We start from the raw sequence: 17,818 nt of genomic DNA on the forward strand, positions 1-17,818 counted from the left end.
TCCAGCCTTAAGCTGTTCTGCAAAATTAAACCACTTTAAAAAAAAAAAAAGATTTACAATGGAAACACCGATCATCTTTATTGTAACGGCAACAGTAGTTTCATTATAGTAAAGAATGTTAGAGAACTTATTATAAGCCAAGGTAAAGTAATTTACCAGCCTCAATAAAATTCATGGCTATGAATCACACAAGACAATCACTCGGCTGTTATATTAATATTCCGTTCCACATTTTAGGTTCCACACTGTGCTCAACATCTTCAGGCTCCCTACGCCATTCAGCCAAGTGTCCTTCCTCTGGTCATATTAGTGTATCACACCTAAAAGCTCTCTAAAATCCAAAGAGGATTAAAAATCTGGTAGTATGTGCACCAGAAATCCAACTAATTAGCTGCCTTATGTTACCTTCAAGAGGCTGGTTACAAAATGTGTAGTTCTGTGACAAAAAAAAAAAAAAAAAAAAAAAAAAAGATGCAAAGCTTGTCAGCTATAAGATAACTGTGAGCAACATACAGAAAGCACAAAGGGTTTAAGAAAGAAAAAAAAAAAAAGAAAAACGGCAGGTCCAGTTTTCAGTATTTCCACCAACAAACATGGCAGCAACCTCCATATTAGGGTTTGATAACCAAGGCTTGTGAAGTTTAATTGAAGTTAAAAAAAAAGGATATGGCTGCTTTCATAAAAACACATTAAAATGCCACCACACACATCTCAAGTGTCTTGCATTTCAAAAGACATCCTGCTTTTTTAATAAAATGATAGCCCTGCTACACTGCTTCCAAACTCCCCTTCCTCCCAGCTTCATCCTTTAATACTGTCCCTATTCAGCACTTCTCAGGCTTAGGGAGCAGAATGATGACCAACAGTCAGAAGCAGACATGTCGATGGGGGAGCAAAAGCCTCCCACGCTGTAGGATGGAAGGATGAAGAAATGGAAGTGGCATCGTGGCGATGATCACTATCGATGGAAGTCTGCTGTCCAACACTGTAGCTGGAGAGGCTGAGAGGTATGACTACATAGCCTTTCTGAGGACAGATGGAGGGAGAGAAGAGAAACACTTAAGCGTGACTCATGGGATCCGAGACTGACCAGAGCATTACAGGAATCCTTTGCTTCACATTTATAAAAGGACATCCCTCGCCCCAAAAGCTAAAGAATTTAGTTTGATGCTACCCATTGATTTTTTTTTTTCCTTGGGACATCTTCCATAATATCAAATGGAAACCAGAGTTTTAAAAATTGTTTTCGATTTCTCTTCCCTATTCTGACCATCTACAGTCAACCTTGGAAGAAATAAAATAGGGTTAATGGATGTGAGAAGCTTGTAGGTTGTGTATCCGAGTTGTACAGGATGAGCTGCAATTTGCCTAAAGCAGAATAGTATTCTATCCAGTAAAGACAAAAGATCTCGCATCCTAATTGGAGGGTCTTTTCTAAATAAAAGACAGTGGACCATCTACAAGTCTCTTGATTGCTTTCCATGAAAAACGTGCCTGAATCCAAGAAACACAGGTTTCCTCCCCATGTTTCCTCTTCCTCAACTGGAATTCGTATCAACTACATTTTTTCTGAGAGTGAACTTGTATCAACAGAAGTCTGTTAAAGCGTAGGTTCATTTTTTTCACATAATCAAATACAGAATAGTTTTAAGGAACTCTTACCAGCACTGGGAAATCTATTCTACTTAACGATTTGTAAGTATGGTTTCCACGTATCAGTCTCAAACCTTATTGCTTCACAACTGCAGTATCCCTTGAAAAAAATATATATTTAAGTGGTCTGTTAATTTGTCTCAAATGGCTTTCAGATTTGGTGGGGGAGGGAGAACGGAATGGCCAACAGAGAACATTGACTTCAAAATATTACTGTATAAGGGTTTCCTCTTATTAAAAAAAGGATACACTGTATTAAACAGCTGAAAGTAAAGACAGCATTCAAAGCCCATGAGTCAAGCCACAGCCAAAACCGTGTTCTACCCCTAAGTATGTTTTCTTTTCCTTTTTCTTTTTTTTCTTTTTTTTTTTTTAAACAAAGATTTCCTCAACTGCCATTTAATCTTCACCAGAGGGTGCTTCATCTTCAGATCCCTCATCCCCTGACTTCTCTGGTGGAGGGCTGGCTGATTTTTTCTTTTCTGGGGGACTTTCAGGCTCTTCATCCTCTTCTTTGGGGGATGGGGTCTTTTCTTTTGTTGCCTTGGAAGCTGTGGGGCGGCCTGCCTTCCCTTTGCCTTTCACTGGACTGGGGGTCACTGAAAAAAAGAAAAAGCTTATAAAAGTTACGATCAGCAACAAAGACTAAAACATCACAAGACTTTATATAAACAGGATTTACAAGACACTTTGGTAGCAGCTTTCATTTTGTTTTGTCCATACCCCACACACAGTGGGTTTGGCACTGCATATTAGTAAAGCTGAACTGAAAAGTTAACTAACAAGATTTAAAAGCTACTTAATTGCAAGTCCTAACAAATTACTGGATATGACATCATAAATGAATGTAACTAGCCTCCTGTCAAACCAGTACATACGTTGCTATTATGATTATAGACTTCCTGCAGAAATCAAATTTTCCTTTGGTTCAGATTTCTCCACCTTCCTCCACCCTGAAAACATCAAAGTCCACAAACTGTATTATTTGGCTACGATACACAGAAATTCAAGACTGCGGCATCTCAATAGGGAAAGTTTTGCAATCTAGGCAATTTTTGCCAACGAGACATAGATACCAACTCAATTTCTTATTTAAGAATTAAAGCCACCTTATTATTTCATAGTGCTGCCTTAAATCATGGCATGAATCATGACGATACATGAATCAGCCCTTCACCATTACATGTGAATGCCTACCGACCCCTAGATTTCTATCGGGTCTTCTGTAGGAGAAAAAAAAAAAAATACTAACCCCTAAAGCAAACCATGTAACTTTCTTTGCATAGACTCACCTGTGGCCTTTAGCCTGGGCTTCGGCATTTTCTTTTCTTTCCTCTCAGGTTTGGATTTCTTGGAGACCTTTTTGTTTTTCTTTTTTGAACTGCCATAGTCACTATCATCATCATCTTCCATGAGGAAGTCTTCATCGCTTCCTGAATCTGCTGAAAGCACAAAGAAATTTAAGTTGGGGGGGTGTGGAGGGTGTGGGGAAGAAAGGGAAGAGAAGAGAAGATACAGTTGAGAGATCTGCAAGTTGAACTGCAGAGACAGGAAACCAGGACTCACCAACCTTATGCGATTCCACCTATCTGCTTCTACTGTGCTAAAGAAATTTGACATAGCAGAAGATTTTACACTGGTAGGGATAAAGCACTAGTGTAGCAGTTACAAACAGTAAAGCGTTTTGAGGTCCTCAAAATATGCTCCATCTTAATATGTAACCCATCTCAAAATAAAGAGAATCTCTTGACAGGGAGAAGTTACGGGATCTTTTCAATGATACCGTTACTCCATTCTGAAATCATGTTTGCACTCAGAACTTGAGGAACTTACTGCGGTTCATTACTAGCTGAACCCATCTCTTCTTGTGAAACAGAAGGTCCTACTTCAATCAATCAAGGATAAAGTACTTTTGCATCATCTGAAAGTAGCACCAATGCCTCAAAAACCAATGGGATAGCAAGCAGCAGCAAAAAGCATGACGAACTTTACAATAATCCTTTAGGGCTGCTTATAGAGACACACATACATCTTTGCTGGAAACTTCAAACAAGAATTCTAGACATGAAAACCCCAAGTTTGATCTGTTGGAAAGATACACAGTAATAAGGAAGTTACTGAAAAGGACAACTTAGGTCTTCACTGTTGCAGTCAAAAAGCAAACTGCTCCTTCTGCTGCCTGGCCAGACCCATAAGCTCACGTGTGGTACTATACCCATGTCACATTGTAAAAAGTTAAAATCAGTCGCATTTACTCACTCTCCTGGAATTGTGCCTCATCATCCTCTTGTTCTTCCTCCTCACTACCCACATCATCCATAAGCATCTCTCGTTGTTTAGAAGCTGCTTTGGATGCCGCCTGTCGTTGCTGACGCACGTTTTTATGGTCTTCTTTCTCGTCCTCACTGTCCTCTGCAGCAAAAGTCACCAAGTGATAATGGAGATACAGAATACAAACCACTTGTCTTGAGGTAGCATGTGGGCAAGACAAAGGTCGAGTTATTCGCAAGAAAGTTAATCAAGACACTCGCTGAGTAACTGAGCTACTAGGAGAGCATGGTCACATTAAACCCAATAAGCACATTTCTGTAGTCACCCAACAATAATCATGTGCAATATCTTCCACTGCACATACTAGCAACGACTTTTTTTTTTTTTTACCTGCAGGCCTTTTCCTGGATTTGGAGGCTGCTCTCTTATTCTTCTCTGGTTTAGCCTTTTTTCCTTTTTTGCTTTTTTGAGAGCTCTCATAATCACTGTCAGCTTTGCCATCATCTGCTCCTAAGTCGTCATCTTCACTGCCAAAATCTTCATCTGGAAGGAAAAGGTACAAATATGAAGTTTCTTCTATCATTCTGAAATACGGACAAGAACTACAGGGAAGAGATTAACATACAACTATCTACCTGTGAAGATAAGCTTTATAGCAGCATCATATTGCACCAAAAAAAAAATCTGTTACCCCATACAGGGAAGAGATTAACACGTATATATGTTTATATGTATCTGTGAAGACAAACTATAGCAGCATCATATTACACACAAAAAAATGTTATCCCAAATCAGGGCTGGAAGTAAGAGCAGTAGAGGCAGCACCCAGTTTAAGATAAGTGTATTAGAGAAGTGCATGCTTCTCTACTCTGAGTATTTTCTTTCCTATGTCAAATCCTACACCAGTAACTCTTACAAACTGGTCTTCATTTTGAAGATACACTATCTGTACAATGTAGTTAGTTACCTGCTGAGTGTGAATCATCTTTCTTAGTCTTCACATCTTTTTCTTCTGAATCCTCACTGAAAATGAGAGGAAGACAGGGTCTGACTGCTGTTTTAACTTTGATTTCAGTCAGTGCTGTATGAAAAATATCAATTTTCAGAAAGCAAACTGATCTCTAGACTGGGAATATGCACTTTTTCTAGACATTACCACGTTATACTTCAGAATTACTCAGCTGTACATGTAGTTATCATGGTTGGAAAGATAATATTCAAACTCTGAATCACATACAAACTTACACGGAGTCAAGTAAACCAACCAGGAAATAATAAGGTTGAGCTGAACCATGCACTTCACTCTGAAACCTACCAATAATCCAGATGTCTTCCATTTTCCATTCAAATTCTGAAGTTTTACATGCTAATGCATGGCTGAGTCCATAAATGGAATAAAGTTTAATTCTGAATAGATTTATAGCCATCACTTGTCTTTATGTCATTGTTTTCCCTGACTCCTTCATTCTGTGTACATTGCTGTGCAGCACTTCACTAGCACATATTTGGTGTACAATCTCTCGGATGATCTGCTCTGATGGAGCTTCACCGCTCCCTTCTAGCGGTTTCAACCCTCATCAGAGGGTGTCCCTATCAAGCAGGTACTAATGTTCTGTTTTTATCCAAACCTCTATCATTACTCACTACCACTGTCCAAAGAGGGTTCTCCTTCCAGCATGTAAGAACATGCACTCCAATCAGAGAGTAAACAAGTGTTTTAAACAGAAATGGTGAATAGTCTCTCGAGGGCCACTGATGTACAACATGTGCTTTGGGAACAGCTGAACTGCTGAGTTTGCCAAGGTCAAGAAATACAATAGATCAAATCTCTGCTACTTTCAAATTTGGCAGTTGGAGCCGACACACAACGTTTCTCAAGAACTCAGTTTAGATAACTGGCCACATTACAGCCCCTCAGGCCCATCTGTTTTCAGTCTCATACAGACAACTGTGTGTTTCAGTCACTGAAATGTGTGAGTGCATTTTACATGCCAGCCCTCTGCAATGTTTGTAATACACATAGAAATGTTCTTACATACTTAAAAATCCTCAAAGCTAATAGGACATCAAGGTCAACTATTTAGTTGCTTTGGGAGCTGCCTAGCCCAATTTCTTTATATGTCACACCCATTAAATCTTTGATTTCAGGTGTTACAGGCATTTACCATGGCGAATACAGTCTCTCCCTCCCAGTTCACAATAGCAAGTGGTCCGTGCAAATATTCCCATGCCTACATTCAGCTTTCAATTTATAGAAAAGGAGCACAACAGGGAAGCCTCTTAAGCATACCTGCCAATAAGTTAGGTACATCCCAGCAAACGGTGCAACAGAATAAAGAGACACCTTGGGCTTATAGTGTAAGAACTAGCTGGCAGAACCTCCATCCCTGAAGCTGATGTCTGTCATGAAAGCAGTTAATTGGCTTAATAGTCTTATAGCAACCATTTGCTGACCATAATTATTGTAAAAACGAAAATACCTTCACTCTACAAGGAAAGGCTTTCACTATTCCGTAGGGCATCACTTAGAAGAGAGCCCTTTCCCACCCACTGCTGGAGCTACTCAGTTATCAAAGCCAGTTACTTTGCTTATGAATTAGACAAACCCAGAAATAGAAGAACCGCAAAACTAACAAATAGCCTAACTACTCCTAACTGCCACTGTACCATCCCATTTAATCTTTAACCACAGGAATGCTCTGAGTATACTGAAAAAATGATGGAAAATGAAATGCATCTTGCTGCTAACTTACCTGGATAACCATGCCAGCTGCCAATTTTTGTAACTTGGATCATACTCCTTCCTATTCCACCTATCTAGCTCTGGGAAACTGTTTTAATGACAAAGTGCTAATAACAAGTACTTTACACATTATTTCTGTGTCTACTCAGATAAGAAAGAACCACCTCAATGTCCAAGCTGGTTATGCAAGCTCTGTGATTGAGAGCTCTGTATCTTCTTACACTGCAGGCCTCGAATTCCACTTACAATCATTGCTCTTAGAAGATACTGCTCCCCACATAAAGAACAAGGTTTGGAGATACGTTCGTAACAGATTAAGTGCTTCTTTTACCTGTCCTCCTGAGAATTCTTCCCAGATCGCCTCTTATTTTTAGCCTCCCGGGGAGACGAACGGATTTTCTTGGATGGGGGGCCTGAATCTCTTCCATAATCTTCATCTGGACGGGACAGTACAAAATGGTTTTGAATCAAACTCCTAGTTCCCAGCAAACTGACTTCCTCAGCTATAACTTAAACTGACCATTTCATGCACATCAAAAAGAAGCCCTTCAAAAAAAAAAAACAGACCACAAAGCTTCAAACAAAACTTTATAGAAGCAAAGTCCTGTCTTAAACTAGTGATTTACCTTTTCTTCTGCCAACAGCACAATAAAAATGCTGCGTACAATCAAGTCTGACACAGGAGTATTAGGAAACATATAAAAAGCCTCACAAAAGGACAGAGTAGCTCATTTTACAGCTAGTCACGAACAGAGTTATTTTGTAAACCTATTAAAAGTTAATATCCATACATATTTCTACATGCTTTTAACAGCAAAAACTATTTACTATCCTACGATAGGAAAAAGCACATCATTATATAGTAGCTTACAAAGTAACTTTTTACAACTATTACACAACATCTTATACGATATAAGTAACAGGACTGCAATTAAGAACTACATGTAATTGTTTTCCATTATTGATCAGTGCAACCTCATTTTGCAAACAGTAGCGGTATGCCTATTTTCTAAAACCACAAAACATATTCCATATGGTTTCCAGAAAAATTTGTTAATTCACACAGAACATAAAGATATTTTTTTAGATGCAATTCACAAAAATGCCTGACATTATGGGATTAGTAAGTAGAGTCCACTAAAATAAATTGAAAATGTGTTTTACTGTAGAAAAAAAGTGGCATCAGGGAGATTCTGCCACAGAACATAACATAGACCAAGGAAGAAGACAGTTGCTGCCAACAGCCTCAAGGCACTACAACAATACAAGCATTAAATAATAAGATTTCTATCACCATTGTTTGTTTAATACAAAACATATGAGCATCATTATATTTTCAAATACTTATTAACAGTTCAGGCTGTGAAGAGCAGAAATTCATTAGAATTTAAGTTAAAGATGTAACTAGAAGCAAAACAACTAACATGTAAAGCAATAAATGAACTGCTCTAGCCCAAGAATATTATATTGTTGAGAAAAAAGTCATTTACCAGCATCATCTGATTCCTGAAACTGGGAGTAATCGACCACCTTCCTGTTCCTGTTAAAAAGCCGGGGGGAATACAATAATTAGCAATTAATAATCTCAGAGATACAAAAAGCTTTCTTCAAGTTACAAAAAAGTGCCATATCCTTCTTCCAGTGCAGGATATGTAGCCCAAAAACATCCCATGAAAACTCTTACAAATAAGCCAACTATACCTTTGAAGTCAGAAATTAGTACACACAGTATATTCTAGCATTTTCCTAAGGAGGTATTAGAATATTCTCTGAATTTGAAAGTGCTTTCTGATAAGAAGCACTCTCTTATGGCTCGTGACTGCAGCCAGGAAGAGCCATCTTAACCTACGCTATGCAGTTATTTCATTATTAAAACTATACATGTATCATCGCATACCACTATACTAGTGAAAACACTATTTTAAAGCGATGTCTTTACCCCAAGATTAAAGACACATTTAAAGAACACATCAGCCTGAAGTTTAAGCCACAGCTCCCCCTAACTCCCTGTCTCAAATCTATGATATTTAAGACTAGGATTCTAGGTATAAAACAAGTACACAAGTCTTATCATTAATTAGATAAACATGTCTGAACTGCTCTTTTTTTAATTTCTGCTTCTCACAGCTCAATATAATCATGCCTGCTCTCTTACCTTCTCCTCGAGATTTCTGTTTTCCCATGTGATCCCTGTTTCTAAAGTATTTTAAGTTTTCACTGGGGACTTCTAGGAGCTTTCTCAATTAGTTACACTGATGCCCTAACAAGATGTAAGAGAGCTGTTACAATGCTTAATTATCACTAGGCTCAGCAAGGAAAGAAGATAGGAATTTCACCCAACCTGCATTTTTGGCTAGTGAATAAGCACAGACCCATACTTTCTTTACCTCATCAGCACCTTCTCTGCTCCCTAACCAAACTGAAACTAGCACAGGCAACAAGGTATCTATCATTAACAGTGAAAATGTGATGGTCAATTCTGGACAAAATTAGTTATCTACACAAGCAGCTATTACTGAAACCAATACCTCACTTGCCAACAAAATTAGAACCATTTCTCTAACTTCTGAAACCTAAAAACTGAGATGTCAGTAATCGTTGGCTGTTTTCTCAGCACCTGTCCCACCTACTTCACTGACAAGACATAACTGCCCTGTAATACAGCTACTCAAGGGAACCAAGAGAGCTATGCAACTGAATGATACTTGAGTTCTAGCTGGTAATGCCTCAGACTCCAAACATCCACCTCTTACAGCTGACGTGCAATAGGAGGAGGTGGCACAGCTGAAAAAGGCGCCAGAGATTCAGACACCCCTCCGCACATACTTTTTACAATCCCTCTGACCCAAAGCCAATGATTAATCTGATTCTGCAGTAATCAGCACGTGATCTCACCTCCACAGCTAAAAAAGTCAGTCAAGCAGTAGGTTAAGTGACCTACCCAGCATCACAGCCTTCAGGACCTGCAAAGAGAAGCCAACACAAGCTCCATCCAGCACAGGAACCACAAACCCCTTCCCCTGTCCCGCACCGCAGAGCGCCAGCTGTTGAATTCCACATTCGGTTCCCATAACCAAACTGCATTTGTGATTAACATCATGCATTGCTGATAAGACCCCTTAGCTGAAAGACACCCCAAAAGCCATTGTTTTGTTCTGGCTGTCGATCCATTCGAAATCAATTATAAGCTGCCCTCCTGTACAAGTACTTCTGTTCATGGCTTACAGCAGTAGCCTTCAAAAGATGAAGGAATATAATTGTTTTTCATCCAACCCTAGGCCAAGCCTCTTAAAAACAAAACAAAAAAACCCCACCAACCCCTCAAAAAACCAACCCCCCCCAAAACAAACAAGCAAACAAAAGGAAGGCTAGACCAGTCATTAGATTTCTACAGGTTGAATACCATCCAAGCTTCAGAGCAGGCGTGAGTGGAGCAAAGTACAACAGCAATGTGCTACAGAGAGCACTGCTCGCTCACCCACAGCCCGAATATGGTAAAATACTGATTTAGGAATACAGCTACTGGCAAGCTTGTTATGGCATACCATCCAGGGCCTCAAATTCCTATTCCAACAGGCAGCCTTCCTGAAGATTGCCTCCTGATCCATCTCACATGCGAAAACACTGAATTTATTCTGGTAAGCATGTTAAGAACCATAAAGTTACTAAGTAAGATGTCTGATTCAGTGTAAGGATCAGGTATTAGGTTTTTTTCATCTAAAAGCGTAAAGAAGGAGGCGGGGGGGAGGGGGAAGTAGAACTGCCAGATATTTTGTTCTAGCAGCTTTGTAAAACAATGGTTTCTGACATCACTTCTCAAACAAGCAAGGTGGAAATTGCAGTATTACCACATTGTAGCAAGTTGGTCATACACAGCTTCATCTTGCTCATTTCAGTCAGACCCGTATTAGATCAGGTACTGAAAATGTAACAAGAGTCCGGTAAAACATTAAAGACATACATTGTCCCTATGGAAAACACCCTTCCTCTTCCTAAGCACTGCACCCTGTGTTTTCAGCTAGAAAGTAAACCGTGCGAGGCTCTCATTACCTGATGAACAGGAGCAGTGACACTTGTATTAATGTTTGGCTTGCTTTATCTTGTTTTGCAGGGCAAGGAGAAGGGTGGAGGAAAGAAGGAATAGCTATACTGGTATTACTAAAGATAGAAACTTGCAAGTCTTCCCAACAGAACCAGAGAAGCTCACAGAGGCAGAAACATGAAACAAACTGCTCTTGCATCTGCCGTTCTCCTCACTTCACTCTTGTCTTTCATCCCATGTAGATCAACTTAGGTTTTTCTTTAAAACTGTCAACAGCAATGATGGGCAATGCTTAATAACTACGAATCTGTAAAGAGAGACTGCATCTTTCATCACACCAAGGTGATAAAAACACAGGAGTTAAAGTTTGCTGGAGTTAAAAGCCAGGAAAAAAAATGTTGCTGGTTTTGTCAATGAAAAGTCTCTCTAGCCACTAGCAAAACCTAAATGTTAAGGCAAGCAGCCAGCCATAAAAAACAAAACTATTTGTTAAATTCATTTAGACTGAACATAAAGACAGTCCAGTAGACATCCGGGATGGATATTGTTCAATCTGGTTTAAAACAGGCACTGAAATTTTAAGGTAACTTACTTGTTAATTCAGCTTAACATTTAAAGTGTGCATGTGAGAAGGAACTGGGGGAGGAAAGGTATATAGAGAAGTCCCGACAGCTTAAGTTTTAATAACAGCTGTCAGTCCAATATTTCTGCAATAAAGAATAACTCATCTATTAAGTCATCAACATGTTACATCAGAAGCATTTACTTAGCAAAGTAATGCTCAAGTAATTTAATAAGAAATCAGAACTGCACAGTAATTCCTACAAGCCATACTTTGAGCCTACCAAACTGAAATTTTGAAATGACGAAAAGCATGTAATGATGTAAAAGGATTGCTTAACGCCTATACAACCGAATCAGGACTGCATAGTGATACCCCATCCTCACCTAGTGAGGTCCCTAAACCTTCAGTCTTTAAGTCAACATGTCAGAATACAAATTAACAATCAGTTAGAAAGCTTTTGTTTTTTTTAAATGGGAATGCTTAGATCCCCAGATATTTCCACAGGCGTTAAAATCCACAGGTAAAGACACTGTTTAAAAAATACACATGTACTTCTGAAAAGCAATGCTAGAAAGAGTCTTCAAAAAACTAGTAACTGATCTCATCGTGCACTGAAGAGGAGTGTTTAGGTCAAATGGTTATCAGTAGAAGTATCAACCTTACACAACTCTTACTCAACAAGGCAAGTAAAATGAATGACAGATTAAATGGTTACTGAGATTTTTTATAATTATTATTATTATTTTAACTACAGCATTTAACCAATATAACCATCAAGCTAAGCATCTATGAAGTAAGTTATGGACCCTTCATCACTGTAAAGGCTCAGTGCGAGCCTGGCATAGACAAGAGTGGTCATTTTCACTTTCTGGTTCTCATTCCAGTTGATAAAGTTGTCCCACTTTGAGGTCAGCATATTATCAGTAAGTTTTGTCATTAAAAGCACCCCTTTGATGCCTTTTTTATACATAGGTAAGAAAAAATAGATATAGATAGGATATGTTCCTTAGAGGTATTTTCAAAGTTGTGCAGAACAAAATATGCAGTGCTAGATTTAGGCCTTAAATGAACATTCACTTACAATTACGCATGAGAGTTGAAACATCGAAAACTAGTGACAGTTATGTACCTAAAACACGTCACTATGGTGTTAGTCTATTTAAAAATTGGCACAACTGTACTCAGACAAGACTCACCGACTAGAGGTTCCCAATTACAGAGGTCATTGTTTGGGTCTGGACTTGGTGTAACTCCAAACGTCTGTAAGACTAGGCACTGCTCATGGTATCTGCAGAATTTTTAGGGATACACATGACTTGAAACTCCATAAAGTAATTAAATTATTTATGCAGCAACAGTTTAAGCAGTCTTGTGCCCATCCTCCATTTGAACCTAACCACAATTGAGAAGATTTTAAAATACAGCAATGTTCTGATGCAGAGCAGGGGGTGGGGGAGGAGGGGGAAAACAAACCCAAAAAAACGCACACACACAAATCAATTCTGCAACCTGTATTGTTCCTGGTATTCTGATTTTTTTTTTTTTTTTTTTTTTTTGTACCTCTGCCTTGCTCTCTGTTTCTCTTTAGACTGGAAGCTTTCAGAGCAAGGATCACATCTTTTTACTTATCTGGAAAGCGCCTATAGCTTATCCCTGGACACTACCACACATTATTCCTCAAGTTAAACGCCAGTCCCCAAGGGAGTGTTGCTTTCCCGCTACCCCAGGGAAGTTTTCTAGCATCACAATACTTGTATTTTACATTGTCCAGGTACAACACTGGCAACAAGACAAGTTAAATTTAATAGATAAATATTTTCCCTGCAAGTAAAATTTCAAAGGACCACCCTTCCACCATTGTGCCAATGCAAGACTGGGATTCAAGAGTTACTAATAAAGCAAAATTAAGTACATAAAGCCTTGAAGCACTGAGATAGATCAATTCTAACTGGCTTTAATCTTAAAATGAACATACAAAACCACCCTGTGATTTCCATACTTGCTCACACTGTTTCATTTTGCAATGCCTGCAGGAGAAGAGTACCAGCAAGTGAAAGTGACCAGCAAGGAAAAGCAGAAGCAAGCTCCATCAAATTTAAAGTAAAAATTCTTAATTAAAGCATATTAATTGATGCTGTATACAAAAATAGTGGCTCAGAATGTTTTATTTCATTTGTATCCAAGTATAGATGGGCTATAATAATGTAGCCACCAGTTCCAAATGCTCTTTGCAGTACTTCAGAAGAGTTAGCCACAAGATGCAGAGGTTCTGTAACTGTAAGTACCCTTACTTTTTACTTCTTGCTGTTTTCTAACAATAGTGCAGATACCATCATTATCCATGCAGGAGAACTTTAATTGTGTAGAAAGTACTTGGCTCTAAGTGCCAGACACATGAAGCCTGTAAATACCAGGACTTTATCACTACTATTTAACAATTTTAAGAAACTGACTTTAACAACCAGACTCAGACTTAAGGCAGTCTTCCACCAAGAACTGGAGTAGAAACTGGGGATATATGATGGGTTTTATTAAGTTCATTGTTTCAGGTGTGCACATATTCACTAGACTAGCAGACGTAATACATCAATTCAAAGACCTCTGAATAAAGGAAAACCTTTCCAACACTAAATCTTATTCTGATGAGGAACCTTCCACCAGACTTCCGTATTACCAACAATATGCTGAGATAACTAGGACAAAAAATACAATTTAAAAAGTTTTAGGTTTAAATCCATTAGGAGAGTTCTCCAGTTACTACCCAGTAGAGCAATATAATGTATTAGCCACTGAATATTTTCATTTTTTCCTCCTGAAAGGCTATTAAATACAGCTAAATAGCGCATTGCTAGATCTATTCCTGACACAAGCCAAAAAGTTTTCTGCTACTAACAGCCTGCTGGACTTTGGCACCTGATCTCCTGTAGCCCAGTGCCTGTCAACTGAGGGTAAAACAAGTCAGATCTTTCACAACAGTGCAGATTGTGGAGATATATATATATCTTATTTTGAAATTATTATTATTTTTTAGAAACTGTCGCTTATGAAGTTATTTAATACAGAAACCTTAGAAGCTATACTTCTAAAGATACAAACTTCCCTTACCTGTAGCAAGAGCCCAGTGCCGGTAAGTAAATCACCAGCAGAATGTACACTGAAATGTCACCCTGAGCAGCAAAGTCACACCACTGTATTTCAGAACACAGGCACTGTCATTCAAGATCAGACCACTAGTCCAACATCCTGCCTTGCAAAAGGCCAAAGACGGATGCTTCAGAGCAGTCCCATTAATCCACCTTTTTGACATGAAACAATTCCCTAAGGCTGGAACTTTAAGCTTAATCTGCCCTTACCTCTGCATGCAGGTATACACTATTGATCTAAGGAAGAGCTATAAACCCCCCAATTGTTTGACAAATCACTGTGCCAAACTCCCCTACTTAGCAAGCGGTCCTAGCTTCCATTTTTAACCTCATATTAGAGGTTAATAAGCATATTAGAGATATTACTTAAATATCAAGACTATAACCTATAAATGTACACCTGTCAAGTTTTACAGCTGCAACTGGTTTTGTGTTTATTACTCCAAAAGATCCAAAATACCTAGGATCCACATCCCAGATCAGGCTTCCATGGAACATAAGTACAACCAGTTACTTAAAAGTATCTTGAGAACGAAAAAAAAATCAGAGCATTCAACGAAGACCTTATGAAACCTCTTTTCTATAAAGACAACTTAAACTACAAGTTCGCTCTCCGAGTACTTTCCAAAGAAAAGTAAAGAAGAATACATTCCTGCCCCCCAGTAAACTTTCAGACACATGGCAAGTTCTCTACACCGTAGGTTTCCAAAGTTACCGCGATTCAGCAACGCGGTTAAGATTACCCTGCAACTCCATGCTTCAGCGCCGTTTTAACTAAAGACACAAACACCCCGACCTACCTCCTTCACTGGTGGGGAGAAGACAGCCCGTTTAGCTAAACGGCCCTCGGTTTCCTCCTCTCCACGATCTAAAATAGGCCTTCTCGGGTGGGGAGGGGGAAACACCGGGAGGAAACCGACCCGAGAGAAGCAGTTAAGCTACCGGGCGAGAGGGAAAGGGCGTGTGTTCACTGCTGTTCCTACCAGAGGGGGCGGCTCCTCCGAACTCCTCCCCTAAACGTGGTTTAACTTCTATGCACAGCCCCTCTCCTCCAGACCCTCGCTGGTCACGGCGTATTGCAGGCACATTCCCTCCCCCAGCCAGCGCGGTCTGCTCTGCCCCCCCCCCCCCCCCCTTCCCGGTCGTTCTCCCCCCCCGCCTCTCCCCTGGAAGGGGGTGCAGGGGGCTGCGACAGAGGCCTGCTGGCGCACACCGCCTGTCTCCGCACGAAGTGGGTCACGGTGGATCACTAAGGTTCACTCTTCCCGTTACAAAATGTGGGACGCGGGACGCGGCCTCCATCGAGGCCTCCGCCTCGCACCCCCCTCGCACCCCCGTAAGGGCGCAGCGAAACGCGCCGCCGCCTCCCTGCACCCCCGGCCAGCCCAGGGCCACGCTCACCGCCCGGCCAGCGAATCAGCAATAATAACAAAAAATAATAATAATAATATATATATATATATATATATAAAGTTGTGAGGAAAAAGGGGAAATACAAGAGCGAGCGGCCCATGCTGCATCCGCGCAGCCTCCCTGCCCCCTCCGCCGCGCACGCTCGCCGCCCCAGGCCACGCAGCCGCCCCTCGCCCTGCGGGAGCCCCGCCGCACGCCTGCCCTCCCCCGAGGGGGCACCGGCCTCCCCGCCCCGCTGGGGCCCGGCCCGCTTCACCACGGGCTGCCCCTTCCCCGAGCACGGCCTGCGGCGAGGCCTGCAGGGGCGGGAGGGCCTACGCCGCCGGCCCGCCGCCGGGGGCCGGGCCCGTGAGGGAGGGAGGGAGGGAGGCAGCGCTGGCGCCGCGGGTGGGAGGAGAGGCGGGAGCGGGGCCTCCGCGCTCCACCAAGGACTCACCTGACAGGCCTGGACATTTTCCCCGGCGGTTCGGGCCCGGCCCGGGGGACGCCGCCCAGCGCTGAGGGGAAGGAGGAAAAAAAACGGTCGCCTGGTGCGGGCTCGGCGTCGCCCGTCCCCTCCCCGGAGCGAGCGGGAGCCCTGGGCCCAGCGCCTCAGGCCGCGCCTCCGGAGCCGCCTCTTCCCCCTCAGGCGCTGCCGCCGCCGGCCCGCGCCCCGCCGCGGGAGACACCCGCTCCTCTGCGAGGGCTGCGCGGCCCCCCCCGCCCCCGGTCACCGCTCCACCGCCGCCGCGGTCGCCGCCGCTCGCCGATCCCCCCCGCAAAATGGTCGCGTTCGCACCGCCGAGAGGATGCGAGCGGGGGGCGGTGCAGCCTACCCCGCTGGCACCACCTCCTCCCCCGCTCATTGGCCGCGGCGGGCAGATCGCCGCGCCCCATTGGCTAGTTCGAACCATCACGGCGGGCAGACCCTGCCCACTCTCCCCGCGGGGAGGGGAGAGGGGCGAGGACGCCCCACACGCTCAAGCTGCTCTGAGCGGCAGAGCGGGCTGCGCCGCTGCCGGCAGATTCGCCACCGGCTCCCGGTGCCCCCGGGCCGCCGTCTCGCGCCAGGCCGCCCCGTCCCGCTCCGCAGGGCCCGCGCCGCCGCGGCCCGCCCCCGCCCCGCATTTTCCCTGCGGCGCACGGGGCGCGGTGGGGGCTCGGGGCCCGGCCGGCAGATTCGCCGCGCAGGGGCCTGGCGTGGTTTTGGAGGGAAAACGCGGGGAAGCGGCGCGCCGCCTCGCAGCGGCCCCGGGGGCGTCGAGGGCCCGGCAGCACCGCCCCCGGGCCCGCCCGGCAGCGCCGCTCCCCCGGCCGTGCCCTCCGGCGGCTGCCCGGCCCGCCGCGCTCCCCGCGCCAGCCCGCACAGCCCCGGGGCCTCGGGACGGGCCTGCAGGGCCCCGCGGCCCGCCGGCTTCCCTCACCGCGGCCCGCGCCGCCCCCCCCCCGGGGCTCCCCTCAGGCCGGCCTCCTAACGGGAGAGGCGCGGCCGCGGCCCCGCCTCGCTGCTCGCCGGGGGCCGGGGCCTTTGCAGGGGCCGGAGCGGGGCCTGGTGCGGGCCGGGCAGCGCTCACCGCGGCTGAGGCGGGGAGGTTGGGCCCGGCGGGGAAGAGCGCCGCGCCGGTTGCCGCAGCCCCTTTGTCATGCACGCTGCCGCCATTCAGGGCCGCGCTTCAGAGCGCTCTGCCGGGCAGCGGCACGCAGCCGGCTACGGCACCGGGCCGGCCGGTGCAGCGGCAGAGGCCTGGCAGCGCTCCATGACCGCCCGGGGCTCCGGCAGCAACCGGCCCCGCTCCGCCCTGGGCCGTGCGCGCCATGGGGTTTGCGATACAGCTGCAAGCATCTCTATTTTCACAGGGCTTCGATGTTTTTTTAATTTTTTTTCTTACACTGATTCGGTATGAAAGATTTTTCTTACAAAGAAATGCAGAAAATAAGAAGCTGGTGCAGATTCCACGATCAGAACCGATTTTATTGCCACCGCCGCTTCTCCCTGGAGCAGTCGGTAG

General features: G+C 43.7%; 1 protein-coding gene across 2 annotated transcripts; it reads right to left on the reverse strand.

Annotated features, from left to right (window-relative positions):
- Positions 1–52: 52 nt before the first annotated feature.
- On the reverse strand, positions 53–16,513 carry NUCKS1 (nuclear casein kinase and cyclin dependent kinase substrate 1). 2 transcript variants are annotated; one of them, XM_080367664.1, is made up of 8 exons: positions 16,267–16,513; positions 8,158–8,207; positions 6,999–7,104; positions 4,892–4,947; positions 4,315–4,467; positions 3,913–4,065; positions 2,946–3,095; positions 53–2,252 (listed from the first exon to the last, which is right to left on the reverse strand). In XM_080367664.1, exons 1-8 carry the CDS (start codon positions 16,281–16,283, stop codon positions 2,053–2,055), a joined length of 885 nt encoding a protein of 294 aa, XP_080223790.1. In that variant the 5' UTR covers positions 16,284–16,513; the 3' UTR covers positions 53–2,052. The 2 variants fall into 2 exon arrangements, with proteins under 2 accessions (XP_080223790.1, XP_080223791.1); XM_080367665.1 differs by having other exon boundaries at positions 2,946–3,092; positions 16,267–16,508.
- Positions 16,514–17,818: the final 1,305 nt, after the last annotated feature.

This window comes from Falco punctatus (genome assembly GCF_963210335.1).
Source record: "Falco punctatus genome assembly, chromosome: 17".
In the NCBI taxonomy this organism is placed as follows: domain Eukaryota; kingdom Metazoa; phylum Chordata; class Aves; order Falconiformes; family Falconidae; genus Falco; species Falco punctatus.

What these genes read in the sequence shown, in the direction of transcription:
- NUCKS1 (XM_080367664.1), bottom strand. An exon ending in ATCCAGGAAAAGGCCTGCAG is followed by an intron (nt 4,066 to 4,314) that starts GTAAAAAAAAAA and finishes CTTTTGCTGCAG; the next exon opens with AGGACAGTGAGGACGAGAAA. An exon ending in TGAGGCACAATTCCAGGAGA is followed by an intron (nt 3,096 to 3,912) that starts GTGAGTAAATGC and finishes TTGTGCTTTCAG; the next exon opens with CAGATTCAGGAAGCGATGAA.